A 20689-nucleotide genomic window follows, 5' to 3' on the forward strand; every position below is an offset into this window, starting at 1 on the left:
ACATGCTCAGCTAATTTTTGTATTTTTTTTTTTTTTAGTAGAGACAGGGGTTTCACCATGTTGGTCAGGCTGATCTCAGACTCCTGACCTCATGATCCACCCGCCTCGGCCTCCCAAAGTGCTGGGATTACAGGTGTGAGCCACCATGACAGTGATATTTTAAGAGAGCAGGAAGAGAGGCTGTAAGGTCTCTTGAGGCCTAAGCTTGGAAGTTGCAAAGAGTCTGTTGTAATCTCTTGGCCAAAGCCAGTCAAAAGGCCAGCTCAGATTCAAAAGATGGAAAATTAGATTCCACCTCTTCTTATTTTTAAATGGGCCACAAAAATTCTCTATAAAGACTGACTTATTTAATGCTTACGACAACTTGAGGTGGTTGAGATAGGTTCCTCTATTATTCCCACTGTTCAAATGAAGAAAGTGAGGCATAGCAGAGAGGTTAAATAACTTGCTCAAGGTCACACAGCTTGGGGCAATACCATGGTAAGTCCTTTAAAGTTGCTGCTCATTTTTTTTGCCTTACAGCCACTATAGGACCAACTTATGATTTCTCTGCAGCCTTGCAGAGAAAGACGTCAGTCACATTTGCCATGCGGTTGCCATGTGTTGGAAGCTTCATATAGGTAGTGCCACTAAACTGTCACAACTAGTCTGAAATGGAGATATTATTATTCCCAGTTTTCAGATGAGGAAACTGAGGCTGATGGAAATTAAGTATAAGTCATACAAGGGGATGATAACCCACTGTTCCATATGCAAGAGTTTGGTTTCCTTAAGTAAACAATAAATGTGCTGGGGCAGATTTTTTGTTTTTTGTTTTTTAAAAAATCTTCTGCTTGCATCTAGGAAGTGTTTTAAAAAATCTGCTGATTTGTTTATGACAGCCCATACATTTCAGAAAAGTAGCTGGAATAATGAACATGTTTTTCAGATGTCCAGTGGAGCCCCCAAATAGAAGCAAGATGAATATTCCATTCCGCATTGGCAATGCCAAAGGAGATGATGCTTTAGAAAAAAGATTTCTTGATAAAGCTCTTGAACTCAATATGTTGTCCTTGAAAGGGCATAGGTGAGTACATCTGCAATCCACAAGCTTGGCAAAGAATTATCTTAGTTTTTCAAATGCAGAATAAAACAAATCTATAGGAGCCTGCTTAGCTTGGAGTAGCAGTTATGTACTTTGTTGGGCCAAACCAGCTGTTATAAGGATGTACCTTCTTCCTGTTGTTTATGGAACCCTTTGCATAATTCCCCACCTGAGAGTATAATGATGCTGCATCTTCCATGGGGGTTTTGGCAAAATTACCTTTGAAAAATCTCTAACACTGCTCGTATAGCACAGAGGTTGCCATTCCATCTCTGATGAGGCCAGCACCACTCTGTTCCGAAGGTAGAGCATCATTATTATTCCAACTGAACATCAAATTAGTAGCTAGTCTTGCATGCTCTATGAAAAATAAATGTCCTCACATGAGAATAGCAGCAGGGAGAGGCCTGGCCCCCATCTTGCTGGCACTGTCACGGCAGGCTCATGAATGGTGAACAGAATCGCTATCTTCTTCCAGCTTATCTTTTCTTCCTCCCATCTTGTTTTCTTTCTTTGCTAAGAGTGAATAGTTCGAATGACTCTCAGTTAAATGTGAGCATGGTGAACCTTCACAGCTTAAGGGAGAATTTTCTGATGACTGAGATGCATGAAGCTCTGTGCCAGGTGTCGGGAGTTTTTAGGTCGGAGACTGGAAACGATGGTCTCAGGTGCTGCAACTCTCAGGAGCCAGTGGCTAGAAAAAGTCGTTTTGGTGCTAAATTAGACGTTTTTGTTCTCAATGCCTGGATCTTTGGTCGTTCTAGGTCTGTGGGAGGCATCCGGGCCTCTCTGTATAATGCTGTCACGATTGAAGATGTTCAGAAGCTGGCCGCCTTCATGAAAAATTTTTTGGAGATGCATCAGCTATGAACACATCCTAACCAGGATATACTCTGTTCTTGAACAACATACAAAGTTTAAAGTAACTTGCGGATGGCTACAAAAAGTTAACAAACACAGTATTTTTCTTAGATGAACATGTTTATTGTAGATTCTTCTTTTTTGAAAGAACAGCAAAACATCTACGGCTCTGTAAAGCTGGTGGGACCTAATGTTCACCTTAATTCTGACTTGAACTGGAAGCATTTTAAGAAACCTTGTTGCTTTTCTAACAAATTCCTGCTTATTTTGCCTTTGCTGCTACTTTTTCTAGTTAGATTTCAAACTTGCCTGTGGACTTAATAATGCAAGTTGCAATTAATTATTTCTGGAGTCATGGGAACACACAGCATAGAGGGTAGATGCTTCTAAGTGCTGAATCTAGACATCTGTGGGGTCTCCTGGGTTCAGCGGCTGTTGATTCAAGGTCAACACTGATCATTGAAGGAGCGGTTTAAGAGTACCAGGCAAAGGGCAAACTGTAGATCGATCTTTATACTGTTATCACAAGAGAAGTGACATATTTTATATATGTTTATATTAGCAAGGTCTGTTTTTAATACCATATACTTTGTATCTCTATACATTTATATTTCTAATAATACGGTTATCACTGATACATGTAGACACTTTTAGAATTTATTAAATCCTTGACCTTGTGCATTATTCCATTAGCAACAGTTGCACCCCCTCCTCAGCCTTCCCCTTCCTCTTTTTAAGCTGTTTTATGAAAAAGATCGAGAAGTTCTTGATTCATTTTTACTGTTCTTCCCAGAGGTAGAAGAGAAAGTTGATTGGTTGGTTGTTTTTCAATTATGCCATTAAACTAAACATTTCTGTTAAATTACCCTATCCTTTGTTCTCTTGACTGTTTTCTTTATAATGTTTGACGACGAGAGTGATACTTTGCTGAAGTAGGGAAAAGTCTTTCCCCTATTGTTTATCTATTGTCAGTATTTTATGTTGAATATGTAAAGAACATTAAAGTCCTAAAACATCTAAGCCCTTGTCAATGAATTTCTCTACCTGCTTTTTAGACAGATCGTTCTTTTTTAAACTTTATGATGGGAAAGCTTGAGGTCTGAAAATAGCACCTGCTAAGGGTAATTTAGTTCAGCCAAAGATCTAAGATTTAACTCTTGTGCATCCATTTAAAAACATTCAACACACTGTGGGAGCCTTCCATTTGCTTTTGAAACGGGCATTATCAGCAAACCACCTTCCATTGCAGTTGAAGGTGTAGAGTTCTGTAAGCTCTGTCCCATTTGCCCCAGAAATATGCCACTAGGACTGTTATGAGCTATCTTCCTGTTTCATTTGATTGTATGATGAGGACTCCACCAGTGTCCTGTCCCATCTCTGTTGGCTCCCCTGTTCAGGTCACAGCCTCCAAGGCTTTGTTCTGTTATCTGTAAAAGGAGGGTTGAAATAACTCCTCACTTACCTTAAGGATGTTTAAAAGTTTAAAACAAGGCCTCGATGCAAGATGTGAGTAATAACCACAATGAAGTCTTAAGTAGCAAAAACCAGGCAGTCCATGGATTGCAACTAAGTGTTCACACATAAAAGTCACGCTCAGAGTCAGCCTCCCCTCCTTCCTTACCCTTTCATATGTGGTTGCACATCCCTGTCATCTGTACTAGACCTGTGCTTCTTAAATATCTGCTTATTTTCGTTCCATTGCCACGTTAGCTCTGCTGTGTCAGCCCTCAGTGGATCATTCAGCAGCCTCTTCCACCCCCATATTCCCGTCCCTCCAAAGCCAGTTGGACTATGACTTCCCCTTGTGCTCCTTGTTGATGCATACAAAGTCCAGTTCACCTAGCTTGGCAGTCAGTCAGGACTTTGTAGCACAGGACATGGCCTCTTGCACCTCTTCCTATGTTTGGGATTGTTGGAAAGTGGCATGCATTTGCCCACACTATGACATAAGCCTGGAGTTTCTGTGCCCACTCAGGAAGACCAGATGACAACCGCCAACCTCTTCCTAAACTCATCTGTGTCCTTTCCATTAGGACTATGTTCTTTTCCTTTGTTCTCACCAGGGGGATCCTTTTCTCTCATCATACCATTTCTGTTTTGTTCTTTACTGTGCCGAGGTGGCTGCATATGTGCCTTCCCCCATAGAGCAGCATAGAAAGAACCACGGTTCTCTACCTCTGGCACCTAGTGTCCTGCCTTGCCCTTCAAGGTGCTCAGTAAAGCTTATTTACCCAGTGAAGTCTGTTTTTTTTTTTTTTTTGAGACAGGGTCTCACTTTGTCCCTTAGGCTGGAGTGCAGTGGCATGATACTAGCTCACTGCAGCTTCGACCTCCTACGCTCAAGTGATCCTCCTGCCTCAGCCTCCCCAGTAGCTACGACTACAGGTTTATGTCACTATGCCTGGCTAACTTTTTAAATTTTTTGTAGGACAGGGTCTCGCTATGTTGCCCAGACTGGTCTTGAATTCCTGGCTGCAAGTGATCCTTTAGTCTTGGCCTCCCAAAGTGCTGGGATTACAGGCAAGAGCCACTGCGTCTGGCTGAATGAAAAATCTTAATGCAGGTCATGTTGGTCTTCCTGAGTATTGTAAACTGAGCTTGGAGTAAAGGCAGAGAGGTATGATCTTTCACATAACACAGACATTTTTTTTTTTTTTTTAAAAGATAGTGTCTGGCTCCGTTGCCCAGGCTAGAGTATAGTGGTATGATCTTGGCTCACTGCAACTTCTGCTGCCTGGGCTCAAGTGATTCTCCTGCCTCAGCCTCCGAAGTAGCTAGGACTACAGGCACTTGCCACCACGCCTGGCTACTTTTATATTTCTAGTAGAGACAGGGTTTTACCATGTTGGCCAGGTTGGTGTCAAACTCCTGACCTCAAGTGATCCACCTGCCTTGTCCTCCCAAAGTGCTGTGATTACAGGCATGAGCCATCACCACGTACATGGACTTTTAATATATATATTTTCAAGAGCTTAGTATCCAATTTCATTTTCTACTAAAGCGGTCAAATATGATTCTGTGGTTGAATGAGGAAATTTAGTATCTTGTGAATTCCTCCAGAACCATCTTTATAAATCTGAAAGCTTTTGGAAAATGGTTAACTACCACATACGGACAAGGGGTAATCTCTGGTGTCTGGCCAAACAGGGAGGTTCTGGAATAGATATTGCTGGAAAATATTCATCAGAGCAAAAAATTTGACCTTTGTATGTCTCAAGGAATGAACTGATGCCAACCTGCTGACCACGCAGAGAGGGATGAAAAGGGGAGATAAAGGTAAAGCTTCTGGGTCAGCAAGCTGCAGGAGCCAGAACTGGTTGGTCTTTCCTTGAAGATTAAAACAGAAAGCAAGGTAGATTGACAGGTGTCTTTGCAGCCTTGCAGAGGCTGGGAGAGGGGCTGCCTTGTGTTCTTTTGGAGCCTCTAAAGTATACTTCTTCCCCAAATGGAACTTGGAACTTTTTTTTTTCTTTTAAAATTAGTTAAGGCTGGGTGCAGTGGCCCACGCCTGTAATCCGAGCACTTTGGGAGGCTGAGGTGGGTGGATCACCTGAGGTTGGGAGTTCGACACCAGCCTCACCAACATGTGAAACCCCATCTCTACTAAAAATACAAAATTAGCTGGGCGTGGTGGCACATGCCTATAATCCCAGCTAGTTAGGAGGCTGAGACAGGAGAATCGCTTGAACTTGGGAGGCAGAGGTTGCAGTGAGCCAAGATTGTGCCATTGCACTCTAGCCTGGGCAACAAGAGCAAAACTCTGTCTCAAAAAATAAATTAATTAAATAAAATGATTTACAACTTGTAATCATTCTAATGCCATACAACCAAGAAAAAACAATTTTTTTTCTTGTGTTCCTTGTGTTTACTTCTATGCACTGCTTTGTCTCCAGTACTGCAATTCTGTTCTTTGTACCAGAAACAAAATCCAATACTGCAATTCCGTTCTTTGCATCAGAAACAAAATTGTGTTCTGTCCCTATGGCCTGAATGCCCTGCTAGAGCCCGTTGATTGAAATGCCTAATGCTGTCTCATCATAACTGACCTGAAACTGGCGGGTTTGGCATGCACTTAAGTGAATTATGTGAGGTAGCAAAGAAGTAGTCCCTCCTCCTTCCTTTTAGAGCTGAAGGGGCTCTACAAGCTGAGACGCATAAAACATCAGATGTTGTCCATTTCTGCCAAAGGCATTACCAGGTCTGGCCTTGCCCTCCATGATTAATGTTTGTTGTATCACGTTCTTTGGAAGGAAAATAACACGAGGAATAATTTTTTCACATTTGAGGGGAATGATTATAATTAAAAAGTGAAATGCTACTGAGTCTGCAAAGAAATCAATCATTTTAATTGGAAGGAAGATTCCTGGTTTCTGTCAGTAATTGGGCTCTTGGTAATTTAAAGATGGAATCCTTGACAGTTTGTGATAAATTGGTTTCTTTTGGGCTAAAGAAGGTAAGAAGTTCTAATTACCCCTGGGTTATTATTCCAGAGTGGACAGAATCTTGATCTTGATCCTGATCAAAGAGATTGGAAGAGAGATAGAAAAGCTAGCAATGAGCAAAGGCTTATTGAATTTATTTTAAGAAGCTAAAGAATAAAATTGTTCATTTGATGTGACAGAAATAAGAGCTTGTAGTATCTGAAATCCTAGAGATGTTGATTGGATTTTCTAAGAAAATAGGAAATAGGTCATATTAGAAGAAGTTTACGTTTGCAAAAGTTGGGTTATGCAGAAAGTTCTGCTTATTTGTTAGCACACACAAGAATATTAAACTTAGACCTCACTTGGGGACAAGTATGGAATTTGTGCTTTGAGTGTTTAAACAAATAAGAAATATGCATTAGGTTTAAGGAGGTGTAAAATGTTTTAGTCTAGTGAAAAAATAAATTAATAGTAATATAGGCAAGGCCCTGATGAATGTATCCACTGACCCTGTCTCTGTGGATAGCCTGCCTTTTTTTCTATATATATTGCCTAAGAATACCTGAACCTGGGGGGCGTTTCAAGATGGACTAATAGGAACAGCTCTGGTCTGCAGCTCCCACGTGATTGATGCAGAAAACAGGTGATTTCTGCATTTCCAACTGAGGTACCTGGTTCATCTCATTGGGACTGGTTGGACAGTGGGTGCAGCCCATGGAGGGCAAGCTGAAGCAGGGCGGGGCATCGCCTCACTGGGGAAGTGCAAGAGGTTGGGGGATTTCCATTTCCTTAGCCAAGGGAAGCCGTGACAGACTACCTGGGAAAACGAGACACTCTGCACCCAAATACTGCACTTTTCCCAAGGTCTTAGCAACCAGCAGACAAGGCGATTGTCTCCCATGCCTGGCTCGGTGGGTCCCACGCCCACAGAGCCTTGCTCACCACTAGCACAGCAGTCTGAGATCAATCTGCGAGGCAGCAGCCTGGTTAGGGGAGGGGCGCCTGCCATTGCTGAGGCTTGAGTAGGTAAACAAAGTGGCCAGGAAGCTCGAACTGGTCAGAGCCTACCGCAACTCAACAAGGCCTGCTGCTTCTAGACTCCACCTCTGTGGTCAAAGTATAGCTGAACAAAAGGCAGCAGACAACTTCTGCAGACTTAAACATCCCTGTCTGACAGCTCTGAAGAGAGCAGTGGTTCTCCCAGCATGGTGTTTGAGCTCTGAGAATGGACGGACTGCCTCAAGTGGGTCCCTGACCCCTGTGTAGCCTAATTGGGAGACACCTCCCAGTAGGGGCTGATAGACACCTCACATAGGCAGCTGCCCCTCTGGGACGAAGCTTCCAGAGGAAGGATCAGGCAGCAATATTTGCTGTTCTGCAATATTTGCTGTTCTGTAGCCTCTGCTGGTCCAGGCAAACAGGGTCTGGAGTGGAACTCGAGCAAACTCCAACAGACCTGCAGCTGAGGGACCTGTTAGAAGGAAAACTAACAAACAGAAAGGAATGGCATCAACATCAACAAAAAGGTCATCTACACCAAAAACCCATCTGTAGGTCACTAACATCAAAGACCAAAGGTAGATAAAATCACAAATATGGGGAGAAATAGAGCAGAAAAGCTGAAAATTCTAAAAATCAGAGCACCGCTTCTCCTCCAAAGGATTACAACTCCTCGCCAGCAATGGAACAAAACTGGATGGAGAATGACTTTGACAAGTTGACAGAAGTAGGCTTCAGAAGGTCAGTAATTACAAACTTCTCTGAGCTAAGGGAGGATGTTTGAACCGATCGCAAGGAAGCTAAAGACCTTGAAGAAAGATTAGATGAATGTCTAACTAGAATAAACAGTATAGAGAAGACCTTAAATGACCTGATGGAGCTGAAAACCATGGCACGAGAACTTCATGACACAAGCACAATAGCTGATTGGATCAGGTGGAAGAAAGGATATCAGTGATTGAAGATCAAATTAATGAAATAAAGCAAGAAGACATGGTTAGAGAAAAAAAGAGTAAAAAGAAATGAACAAAACCTCCAAGAAATATGGGACTATGTGAAAAGACCAAATCTATGTTTGATTGGTGTACCTGAAATTGATGGGGAGAATGGAACCAAGTTGGAAAACACTCTTCAGGATATTATCCAGGAGAACTTCCCCAACCTAGCAAGGCAGGCCAACATTCAAATTCAGGAAAGACAGAGATCACCACAAAGATACTCCTCAAGAAGAGCAACCCCAAGACACATAATTGTCAGACTCACCAAGGTTGAAATGAAGGAAAAGTGTTAAGGGCAGCCAGAGAGAAAGGTCGAGTCGAGTTACCCACAAAGGGAAGCCCATCAGACTAACAGTGGATCTCTCAGGAGAAACCCTACAAGCCAGAAGAGAGTGGGTGCCAATATTCAACATTTTTATTTTTATTTTTTGAGAAGGAGTCTCGCTCTGTTGCCCAGGCTGGAGTGTGGTGGCACAATCTCTGCTCACTGCAAGGTCTGTCTCCTGGGTTCACGCCATTCTCCTGCCTCAGCCTCCCAAGTAGCTGGGACTACAGGCACCCGCCACCATGCCCAGCTAATTTTTTTTTTTTTGTATTTTTTAGTAGAGACGGGGTTTCACTGTGTTTGCCAGGATGGTCTCGATCTCCTGACCTTGTGATCTGCCCGCCTTGGCCTCCCAAAGTGCTGGGACTACAGGCATGAGCCACCGTGCCCAGCTCAACATTCTTAAAGAAAATAATTTTCAGCCCAGAATTTCATATCCAGCCAAACTAAGCTTCATAAGTGAAGGAGAAATAAAACCCTTTATAGACAAGCAAATGTTGAGAGATTCTGTCACCACTAGGCTTGCCTTACAAGAGCTCCTGAAGGAAGCACTAAACATGGAAAGAAACAACTGGTACCAGCCACTGCAAAACCGTGCCACATTCTAAAGACCATCAATGCTATGAAGAAACCTCATCAATTAATGGGCAAAATAACCAGTGAATATCATAATGACGGGATCAAATTCACAAATAACAATATTAACTTTAAATGTAAATGGGCTAAATGCCCCAATTAAAAGACACAGACTGGCAAATTGGATAAAGAGTCAAGACCCATCAGTGTGCTGTATTCAGGAGACTCATCTCATGTGCAAAGATGCACATAGGCTCAAATAAAGGGATGGAGGAAGATGTACCAAGCAAATGGAAAGCAAAAAGAAGCAGGGGTTGTAATCCTAGTCTCTGATAAAACAGGCTTTAAACCAACAAAGATCAAATGAGGCAAAGAAGGCCATTACATAATGGTAAAGGGATCAATTAAACAAGAAGAGCTAACTATCCTAAGTATATATGCACCCAATACAAGAGCACCCAGATTCACAAAGCAAGTCCTTAGAGAACTACACAAAGACTTAGACTCCCACACAATGATAATGGGAGACTTTAACACCCCACTGTCAATATTAGACAAATCAACGAGACACAAGGTTAACAAAGATATTCAGGCCCTGAACTCAGCTCTGCAACAAGGAGACCTAATAGACATCTACAGAGCTCTCCACTCCAAATCAATAGAATATACATTCTTCTCAGCACCACATTGCACTTATTCTAAAATTGACCACATAATTGTAAGTAAAGCACTCATCAGCAAATGTAAAAGAACAGAAATTACAACAAACTGTCTCTCAGACCACAGTGCAATCAAATTAGAACTCAGGATTAAGAAACTCACTCAAAACCACACAACTACATGGAAACTGAACAACTTGCTCCTGAATGACTATGAGTACATAATGAAATGAAGGCAGAAATAAAGATGTCCTTTGAAACCAGTGAGAACCAAGACACAATGTACCAGAATCTCTGGGACACATTTAAAGCAATGTGCAGAGGGAAATTTATAGCACTAAATGCCCACAAGAGAAAGCAGGAAAGATCTAAAATCAACACCCTAACATCACAATTAAAAGAACTAGAGAAGCAACAGCAAACAAATTCAAAAGCCAGCAGAAGGCAAGAAATAACTAAGATCAGAGCAGAACTGAAGGAGATAGAGACACAAAAAACCCTTCAAAAAATCAGTGAATCTAGGAGCCGGGTTTGTGAAAAGATCAACAAAATTGATAGACAGCTAGCAAGACTAATAAAGAAGAAAAGAAAGAAGAATCAAATGGATGCAATAAAAAATGGTAAAGGGGATATCACCACTGATCCCACAGAAATACAAACCACCATCAGAGAATACTATAAACATCTCTATGCAAATAAACTAGAAAATCTAGAAGAAATGGATAAATTCCTGGACACATATACTCTCCCAAGACTAAACCAGGAAGAAGTTGATCTCTGAATAGACCAATAACAGGCTCTGAAATGGAGGCAATAATTAATAGCCTACCAACCAAAACAAGTCCAGGACCAGATGGATTCACAGCCGAATTCTACCAGAGGTACAAGGAGGAGCTGGAACCATTCCTTATGAAACTATTCCAATCAAGAGTAAAAGAGGGAATCCTCCCTAACTAATTTTATGAGGCCAACATCATCCTGATACCAAAGCCTACCTAGAGACATAACCAATATCCACCATGATCAAGTCAGCTTCATCCCTGGGATGCAAGGTTGGTTCAACATATGCAAATCAATAATTGTAATCAATCACATAAACAGAACCAACAACAAAAACCACATGATTATCTCACTAGAGTCAGAAAAGGCTTTCACCAAAATTCAACAGCTTTTCATGCTAAAAACTCTCAATAAACTAAGTATTGATGGAACGTATCTCAAAATAATAAGAGCTGTTTATGACAAGCCCACAGCCAATATCATAGAGACACAAAAAACCCTTCAAAAAATCACAAAAAAAATGGGCAAAAACTGGAAACATTCCCTTTGAAAACTGGCACAAGACAAGGATGCCCTCTCTCACCACTCCTATTCAATATAGTGTTGGAAGTTCTGGCCAGGGCAATCAGGCAAGAGAAAGAAATAAAGGATATTCAATTAGGAAATGAGGAAGTCAAATTGTCCCTGTTTGCAGATGACATGATTGTATATTTAGAAAACCTCATCATCTCAACCCAAAATCTCCTTAAGCTGATAAGCAACTTCAGCAGTCTCAGGATATAAAATCAATGTGCAAAAATCACAAGCATTCCTATACACCAATAACAGACAGACAGCCAAATCGTGAGTGAACTCCCATTCACAATTACTACAAAGAGAATAAAATACCTAGGAATCTAACTTACAAAGGATGTGAAGGACCTCTTCAAGGAGAACTACAAACCACTGCTCAGTGAAATAAAAGAGGACACAAACATATGGAAGAATATTCCATGCTCATGGATAGGAAGAATCAATATCGTGAAAATGGTCATACTGCCCAAAGTAATTTATAGATTCAATGCCATCCCCATCAAGCTGGCAATGACTTTCTTCACAGAATTGGAGAAAACTACTTTAAAGTTCATATGGAATGCAAAAAGAGCTCGCATTGCCAAGACAATCCTAAGCCAAAAGAACCTTAGTTGGAGGCATCACACCACCTGACTTCAAACTATACTACAAGGCTAAAGTAACCAAAACAGTATGGTACTGGTACCAAAACAGATATATAGACCAGTGGAACAGAACAGAGGTCTCAGAAATAATGCCACACATCTACAATCATCTGATCTTTGACAAACCTGACAAAAACAAGAAATGGGGAAAGGATTCCCTATTTAATAAATGGTGCTGGGAAAACTGGCTAGCCATATGTAGAAAGCTGAAACTGGATCCCTTCCTTATACCTTATACAAAAATTAATTCAAGATGGATTCAAGACTTAAATGTTAGATCTAAAACCAAAAACCCTAGAAGAAAACCTAGGCAATACCATTCAGGACATAGGCTTGGGCAAGGACCTCATGACTAAAACACCAAAAGCAATGGTAACGAAAACCAAAATAGACAAATGTGATCTAATTAAAGTAAAGAGCTTCTGCACAGCAAAAGAAACTACCATCACAGTGAACAGGCAACCTACAGAATGGGAGAACATTTTTGCAATATACCCATCTGACAAAAGGCTAATATCCAGAATCTACAAAGAACTCAGACAAATTTACAAGAAAAAAATGAAACAACCCCATCCAAAATAGACAAAGGATATGAGCACACAGTTTTCAAAAGAAGACATCTATGCAGCCAACAGACACATGAAAAAATGCTCATCATCACTGATCATCAGAGAAATGCAAATTAAAACCACAATGAGATACCATCTCACAACAGTTAGAATGGCAATCATTAAAAAGTTAGGAAACAACAGATGATGGAGAGGATGGAGAAATAAGAATGCTTTTACACTGTTGGTGGGTGTGTAAATTAGTTCAACCATTGTGGAAGACAATGTGGCAATTCCTCAGGGATCTAGAACTAGAATTACCATTTGACCCAGCCATCCCATTACTGGGTATATACCCAAAGGATTATAAATCATGCTACTATAAAGACACATGCACACGTATCTTTATTGCAGCACTATTCACAATAGCAAAGACTTGGAACCAACCCAAATGTCCATCAATGATAGACTGGATAAAGAAAATGTGACACTTATACACCATGGAATACTATGCAGCCATAAAAAAAGGATGAGTTCATGTCCTTTGCAGGGACATGGATTAAGCTGGAAACCATCATTCTCAGCAAACTATCACAAGGACAGAAAACCAAACACCACATGTTCTCACTTATAGGTGGGAATTGAACAATGAGATCACTTGGACACAGGGTAGGGAACATCACACACCAGGGCCTGTGGTGGAGTGGGGGGCTGGGGGAGGGATAGCATTAGGAGAAATACCTAATGAAAATGATGAGTTGATGGGTGCAGCAAACCAACATGGCACATGTATACCTATGTATCAAACCTGCACGTTGTGCACATGTACCCTAGAACTTAAAGTATAATAATTTTTAAAAAAATTTTTAAAAAAAGAATACCTGAACCTGAGGAATAGTTTGGATTTTAGGTTGATGCACTGGATTAACAACATATTTTGAATGGTGTGTATATTATATATTTGCAGCTATCTATCTATATCTCTATATTATATAGATATCATTTCAAACTTAGAGAAAATTTGCAAGATTAGTATACATACCTCTTATTCTTTACTTCACCCATATTCACCAATTATTAACATTTAGCTTCATTGCCTTTGGCGTTTACCCTTTTCGTATATACATATTATTTTCCTGAACTGTTTAAGGATAAATTGAAGACATTGTGCCCTTTTGTGTGTAAATTGTGTTTATTTCCTAAGAACAAAGACATTCTCCTACATAATTACAGCACAATTATCTAAATCAGAAATTTAACAATGATACATTTAACTAATCTATAGTCCATATTCAAAATTTGCCAATTATCCCAGTAACATCTTTTGTACCTATTTTTTCAGCTCAGTATGCAGTTCACAGTCATGCATTGCACTTACCTCTCATGTCTCTTAGTCTAAATATGAATTAGTTCATCAGCTTCTTCACTCTTCATTTAATTGATGATTTTTGAAAAGTATAGGCCAGGCTGGACACAGTGGCTCATGCCTCAGCACTTTGGGAGCCAAGATGGGAGGATTCCTCGAGCCCAGGAGTTTGAGACTGGCTTGGGCAACATAATGAGATCCCATCTCTCCAAAAAAAAAAAAAATTAACTGAGCTTAGGGGTGCCATGTGCCCGTAGTCCCAGCTACTTCGGAAGCTGAGGTTGGAGGATCACTTGAACCCAGGAGGATGGAGCTGCATATTGGTCTGCTGCACTCCAGCCTGGGTGACAGAGTGAGACTCTATAAAAGAAAAAGAAAGAAAGAAAGAAAGAAAGAAAAGGGAAGGAAAGGAAAGGAAAGGAAAGGAAAGGAAAGGAAAGGAGAGGAGAGGAGAGGAGAGGAGAGGAGAGGAGAGGAGAGAAGAGAGGAGAGGTGAGGAGAGGAGAGGAAAGGAAAGGAAGTATAGGCAAGTTGTGGCATCTCTCAGTTTGGGTTTGTTCAAATTTAGTTCTTCATGACTGTTTCAGGTTAAGCATTTTTGGCAAGGTTACCATGGAATCGATACTGTGTCCTCCTCAGTGCATCCTGGCAGGAGGCACCTGAAGTTGGTTTGTCTTATTGGTGATATAATTGCTGGTATCTTGGTTCATGTGGTGTCCATGAGGTTTCTCCACTGTCAAGCTATTACTTGTCTCTTTGTAATTAATAAATGACTATAAGGAGATGTTTTAAGACTCTAAATATCCTGATATTCACCAAAGAAATTGTATAAATGTTCCCTAAAAAGAATAATACAAGAGGAATTATTTGACAGGAAAGGTGAAGTGATTACTGCTTTTCTACCAGTATTTTTTGCAACCTATTCTTCCTTCTCCCCTCCGGCCAAAACAACCACCCTAAAATATAAGCAAAAGTGTGCAAAAATTACTTTGGGAAGTCAAAAATCAGTAGTTGTAGGATATATATTCCAGCAACCCTGAGAGTAACAAATGCATTTTGAGAATGTAAGTAGTCTGGGAAAGTGTGCTTTTTGGTGAACCAGGAAAGGAGGAAAAGAATTTCCTGATCAAAATATAGGTACTCAACTTGTAGAATTTCCATTCCCTGTCCGGTCAAGTTTGTTTATCTCTCAGTATTTTCAGAAGTGCAGCCCTTTGGCAACACATACCTTTAATCGAATAGCCAGATCATGAACCACACAGCCTGATTATACTTTGAAAGATATCATATAACAACTTAAAGTTAAAGTTGCCTCTGATGGCTCTAGCTCAGCAGAATAGTCCCCAAGAGAATAATAAAATCTTGGCTTCCATCTAGCTGGGTAGAAAGCCTAAGGCATCTGAAATGCCTGAGAAATGACTTGAAGTTGAAATCTAAGAAATTACAGGTCATTTGGGGGGAGAAAAAAAAAGATTATCTTATCCAGCAGAGTGAATGGCAGCTAGAACTGAATCATTCCTTTCTGCTCCCTTCTTCCAGTTTAAAACCCTGGTTTTTTGAGGTTGAAAGTCCAGGGTTGAAACAGAAATATTCAGGAGTTACTGGGAAATGACAGGTGAGCAGGTTAATAATCTCAGGTAGCAAACATTCTGCTATAAAGTACACAGGGAAACACTTTAGATTTCAGATGCATTTAAATCTAGGGCAATGTTACACATTTTGTAAGGAAATAGGTTCAAATTAAGGCTTCAGCTGTCACCTCCTCTATTAAGCCACCCAAAATTCTCCCGGCTGCACATTATACAACAGCTACAGTAGTTACTCAGCATCTTCCATGAGCAGCGTTCTTGTGGATACAGGGACAAGCAAAACAATGAAGGTTTTGTAACAATTAGGATTTGATGCTCACAATAAATAGAAAACTTGATCCAAACTACCTAAAGCCAAAAAAAGAAGAAAAATTGTTGATTGACATAATCTGCTCTTTCAGTCAACGATCCAGTCCCACAAGAACAAGAACGCACTCTCTCTGGTGAGACTGAATTAATCCCTCATGAGGGTGGATCCTTCAAGACTCAAACACCTCTTTTCCAGTTTGTCCCTGGATCTAAACAAACAAACAAACAAACAAACCAAAAAGATCCCACCACCTCTCAACACAATTACATTGGCAATTAAATTTCAACATGAATTTTGCAAAGACACACCATATCTAAATCAGAACTCAGGGCCAGCTCCAGGTCTGGTTCGCTCCAAAGGGCCCATCTTTTTAGGGTTCACTGACTTTTCCCTTCTTAATGTCTTGTTTTGTTCTAACCACAGGGCACAGACATTCCTGACATTGCCTCTTCATATGAGGTTGCCCAGGTGATAAAAATGGGTATCTCAGCCTCCCCAATGATGGTGTTGAGGCTCGTTCCAACTGGACCAGCTTAGGTCAGGTTCTCATTCCTAAACCAATGAGGAAGGTCTATGCTAATTGGCAGGAATAAAAATCAGGGCCCGCCTTGGAGCTGGGTGTGGAGTCAAGCACACCTCAGCCATGTGGAAGCCTGGGTAGTTTGCCAAGTAATCTCTGCTTTCTTTTACCCTCTTGGAGCTTACAGCCTAGTTGGGGAGCCAGACATTAACAAGTAAACAATTGGATGTAAAATATGAAGTAGATAACACAGAGCTGTGAGACTGTATGTCAGAGGGGCACCATCCAAACTGGGAGGTGGGAGGTAACATTTGAGCTAAGATCTGAACGTTAGAGCAGGAGTTAATTTTTTTGAAAAATGATTAAGGAGAGACGAGCAATTTGGGCATCTTTGAAGGGACTTTCATTTGACTTTCTCTTAAGAGAGTTCGTATGTGATACTCAAAATATACAAGCAATATGGTACCCTCCAGAGGCTGCCGTTCTTACACGTGGCCACAGGAAGAAGCACTCTCATATATTGTTGATGGGAATACAAAAAGGTATAACTGATGAAAGGCAATTTGGCAATGTATTAACAAATATATGTGTATTTAACATTTGACCTGGCAACCCCATGTCTAGGAATTTATCCTGAAGACATAATTCTAACAATATGAAAATACATATGCACAAAACGTTATTTGATTGCAGCATTATTTACAGTTGCCACACGTTAGAAACTACCCAAAATGCTCGAACAGAGGAAATGGATTCAACAAACTATGGTACATTCACAAAGTGAGATAACACCATGCAACTGTAAGATGGTCCATTCACTGGGACAGGGGACAAAGGAAGAAGTGGGTCTTGTACATCATTTGCCTGTTTGTTTCAGGTGCACTCCCTGGCTTTCCACTGCTCTGCTCAGTGTCACAGGGTGCTGACCCTGAAAATGCCACCTCCCAGAGCTCTTTGTCAACTCTTCCAGGTAGGTTCAGCCAATGGAAAGCATTGGCAGGAGGCTGGAGAACGGGAGCAAGAGAGAAGTCAGCATGTTTCTTCCTCTCTGTCTACTCAGGCTGTTCCAGCAGCTGCAGCTGTGGCAGGGCTACTGGCTGCTCTGTCTCTGGAGTCCCCACCCTCACCAGGCAGCTCTGTTCTAAGGCTGTGGCCACACCATTTCTTTCATTCCCCGCGAGCCATGGGATGGCTGTGGCTGCCAGCTGTTGTGACTCTTTGGGCTGTCTTGACCTCTGGTTTGGCCTTTTGAGTTTTCCTTCATCAGATGAAATATGCTTCATTGAATGACCTTTCATGGGCTGTTTTTCTGACCAAACATCGACTAATATGGGTGAGTTGAGTTTGAAGTGTCCGTATGAGACATCCAAAGGGAGATATTTCACAGGACATCATATATAGAGGTCTAAAGCTGTGTAGAGTGTTCTTGGAGCGAGACAGATTTCAGCCAGGGGAGTGGAGGAGATCCTCCAGGGAGACAGCTGAGGAAGAAAGCAGACAGAGGACCTGACATAGAACCTGAGAAACACCAACAGGAAAGAGAAGCTCAGAAGAAGACTGAGAGGGCATGGTGCGAGGGAGGAAACCATCAGGAGGGTGGCAGCACAGAAACCCAGGAAAGAGCTGTTTTCAAGCTAGAGACATCATTTAAGAGGTTCAACTCTGCTTGGAGGTCACAAAAGATAAGGATTGAGACATGGTGTTTTGGATATGTCAACAAGTAAATCATCATGGGCTTTAAGGAGAGCAGTTCCTGTAGAATATTGGAGCAGAAACCAGACTACAGTGGACTGAAGAGGAGGGGAGAGGAGCAACAGGAGGCAGATAGAGAAACCCAGTGGTGGAGGGAAATACTAGAGGACTGGACAGAGGGACGCCAAAGACAGAGGACAGGGAGGGCATTTTCTGCTGGAAAGAGCCTGTGGCTATTTCAACATGGGCGGGAAGGAGTCAGCAGACAAGGAAATTGTAGGATGTAGGAAGAGAAGATGGCCTGCTGAGCCCACAGGACACTGGGCTCATGTCTTCTCTAGGATGTCACTAACTAGATGGTCCCTTTCTGAAGTTTTCCACAGACTCTCTGGAGGGTGCTCCTTGACTCCTTGGGTTGGCAGCCCTTGATTCATTTGCCTTTCTTTCTCTTCTCTTTCAGTACATCTAAGTCATATGCTATGGGAAGGTTAGATTCTTTTGCAAAAAATTGATTAGTATTATTATATTTTTTCAGAAACGGGGTCTTGCTATATTGTCCAAGCTGGTCTTGAACTTGTGAGCTCAGAGACCCTCTTGCTTTGGCTTCCAGAGTAGCTGGGACTATAGGCACATGCCACAGTGCCCAGTGATGAATTTTAGTTTTCTAATTGACAAATAATAATTGTACATATTCATGGGGTACATGGTGATATTTTGGTACATATAATGTGCAGTGATCAGATCAGGTTAATTAGTATATCCATCATCTCAAACAGTTATCATTTCTTTGTGTTGGGACGGTTCAATATTCTTCTGGCTATTTGAAACTATATATCATCGTTAACTATAGTCATCCTACAGTAGTAATGAACATTAGGACTTATGTTTCCCGTCTAGCTGTAATTTTGTAGCCTTTAACAAATCTCTCCCTATCCTTCCCTTCCCACTATGGGAAGGTTAGGCTCTTGAATCAGTACATCAGACCAAAAAAAATTCCATTGATGATGATTAATTATTTTTGAAAGATTCCCTAGGCCTATACCATTCGGGAGATATACATGATTGTTTCTCAAAGAGCCGAAGAAGTCCATTTTTTCCCTAGCATTAGGAGAGATTGCTGTTTCTTTGAGAACTAGACAAAGGGGTTGCTTGCCCTTAGGAATAATTTTGTTTGTGTAGAGCAGGCAAAACTCTACCTGTACCCTCTTAGGGTCATGGCTGGGCTTGAGAACTAAATTGATGTAAGATAGATGAACAGGAGAAAAGCATTTCAGTTTTTTGTGACATGGGAGCCCTTACAAAGAAATGAGGCCCCAAAGAAGTGGCAAAACCCACATGCTTTTATATTAGGTTGAACAAAGAGAGGCAGTTGTGGAAAAGTAACTAAATTATATGGGGAGGCCTAAAGAAGATAAGAATTATTTGAACAAGGTCTGTGTGTACAGAAATCTCCTGGCTATGGCTCCCCATTGAAGAATGTTTCTTTTCCCCTGGCGCATCTTTCATGTGGGAGTTTTTATCTTCTGCTTTTAGGAAGAAACGGGAAGATTAGGATGTTCTTCTTGCATCTGCTATTTTTAAAGTGCCCTTTGCTCAAAATAATTCTTATACCAAAGTGGCATATTTTGGGATGCATATGCTGTCAACCTTCACTTGAAAAATGCAAAAAGCAAGATGCTTCTGGAATGAGAGGCTTCTGAGGACTGGGACTTCTTGAGTGAACAGCAGATTGACACTTCCCATTTCCCTCTGACTCTAGGCTCTGAGCTCATTGAGCGGATGGGTGAGTGACATCACAGGTATGGTTTCCATTATCATTTTTTTCTCTTTTTAATTCAGAACAAATTTAATTGAGTATATATAAGATACATAAATTAAATATCCATATTATGGGGCTTGGCTGTATCCTCATGACCGCCCTTCCCTTGTTCTTTTCCTACATCCGCCTCCTTTGGGCCTTCAGAACTCAACCCCATGTCATCAGTCCACCCAGCTGCTCCACTGAGCATGTCTTCCTCCTTCTCAGCTGGTTGTTGGTGACAACCTGTGTTTCTCACCGACTTGTGGTGGTCTCATCCCTCACTGGTGGCTGTAAGCCCAGGGAGATGGACTTACTTTGAGCAAGTGGCTATCAACTCCATGGATAGGTGGAAGTGATGAGGCCACCTGAGTGAGCCAACCCTGAGTTATTTATAGTGATGGGCATCACGGAGGATGGAGGAAATAGCAGCCACACAGAGCCTCAGAAGTGTAGAAACACACATGCTGGGATCCACATGTTACACACCCAGCCTTGCCCTTTGCGGTTCTGTTTTGACTCCAGTCAGGTTTCTGTCCTTTTCATTTCTTTGGAAGGTGAGTACCAGCCCTGGATAGTCCCCTGATTCTTCCTACTGCCAAGCCCTAATTCAGTTTCATATCCACCTCCTTGGGTTGCCCTGTCAATCATTTTAACATGGGGAGTGACTTCCTGCCCTAGGCTACCTTTCTGGCATCCTTCTTTATTGATTATTTTAATGCTTTGTTTTCTTCCCTATATGTACAACTCATATAATGCATTTGTAATCAAAATTATACAAAGAGCCAAACATATACTTCCCATTATACTCTAGAGGCAACAGTTGGTGTTAAATTCACTTTTTCTTCCCTGCTCTTATTCTTTGGACTGTGTTTTCATCCAAGTCTGTTTCTCTTCAGATGATTGCCTGAAGAAAATTTATATATATTTATATAAATATATA

General features: G+C 41.2%; 1 protein-coding gene across 1 annotated transcript in view; it reads left to right on the plus strand.

The window, feature by feature from the left end:
- PSAT1 (phosphoserine aminotransferase 1) overlaps window positions 1-2965 on the plus strand; it is a 33248-nt gene extending 30283 nt beyond the window's left edge. Inside the window, exons 8-9 of the mRNA XM_023213337.2 lie at window positions 929-1066; window positions 1849-2965. Of these exons, the coding sequence (XP_023069105.1) occupies window positions 929-1066; window positions 1849-1954 (244 nt within the window). The 3' untranslated portion in view covers window positions 1955-2965. The remainder of the gene's footprint in view (window positions 1-928; window positions 1067-1848) is intronic.
- Window positions 2966-20689: the final 17724 nt, after the last annotated feature.

This window comes from Piliocolobus tephrosceles, chromosome 14 (genome assembly GCF_002776525.5).
Source record: "Piliocolobus tephrosceles isolate RC106 chromosome 14, ASM277652v3, whole genome shotgun sequence".
Taxonomy (NCBI): domain Eukaryota; kingdom Metazoa; phylum Chordata; class Mammalia; order Primates; family Cercopithecidae; genus Piliocolobus; species Piliocolobus tephrosceles.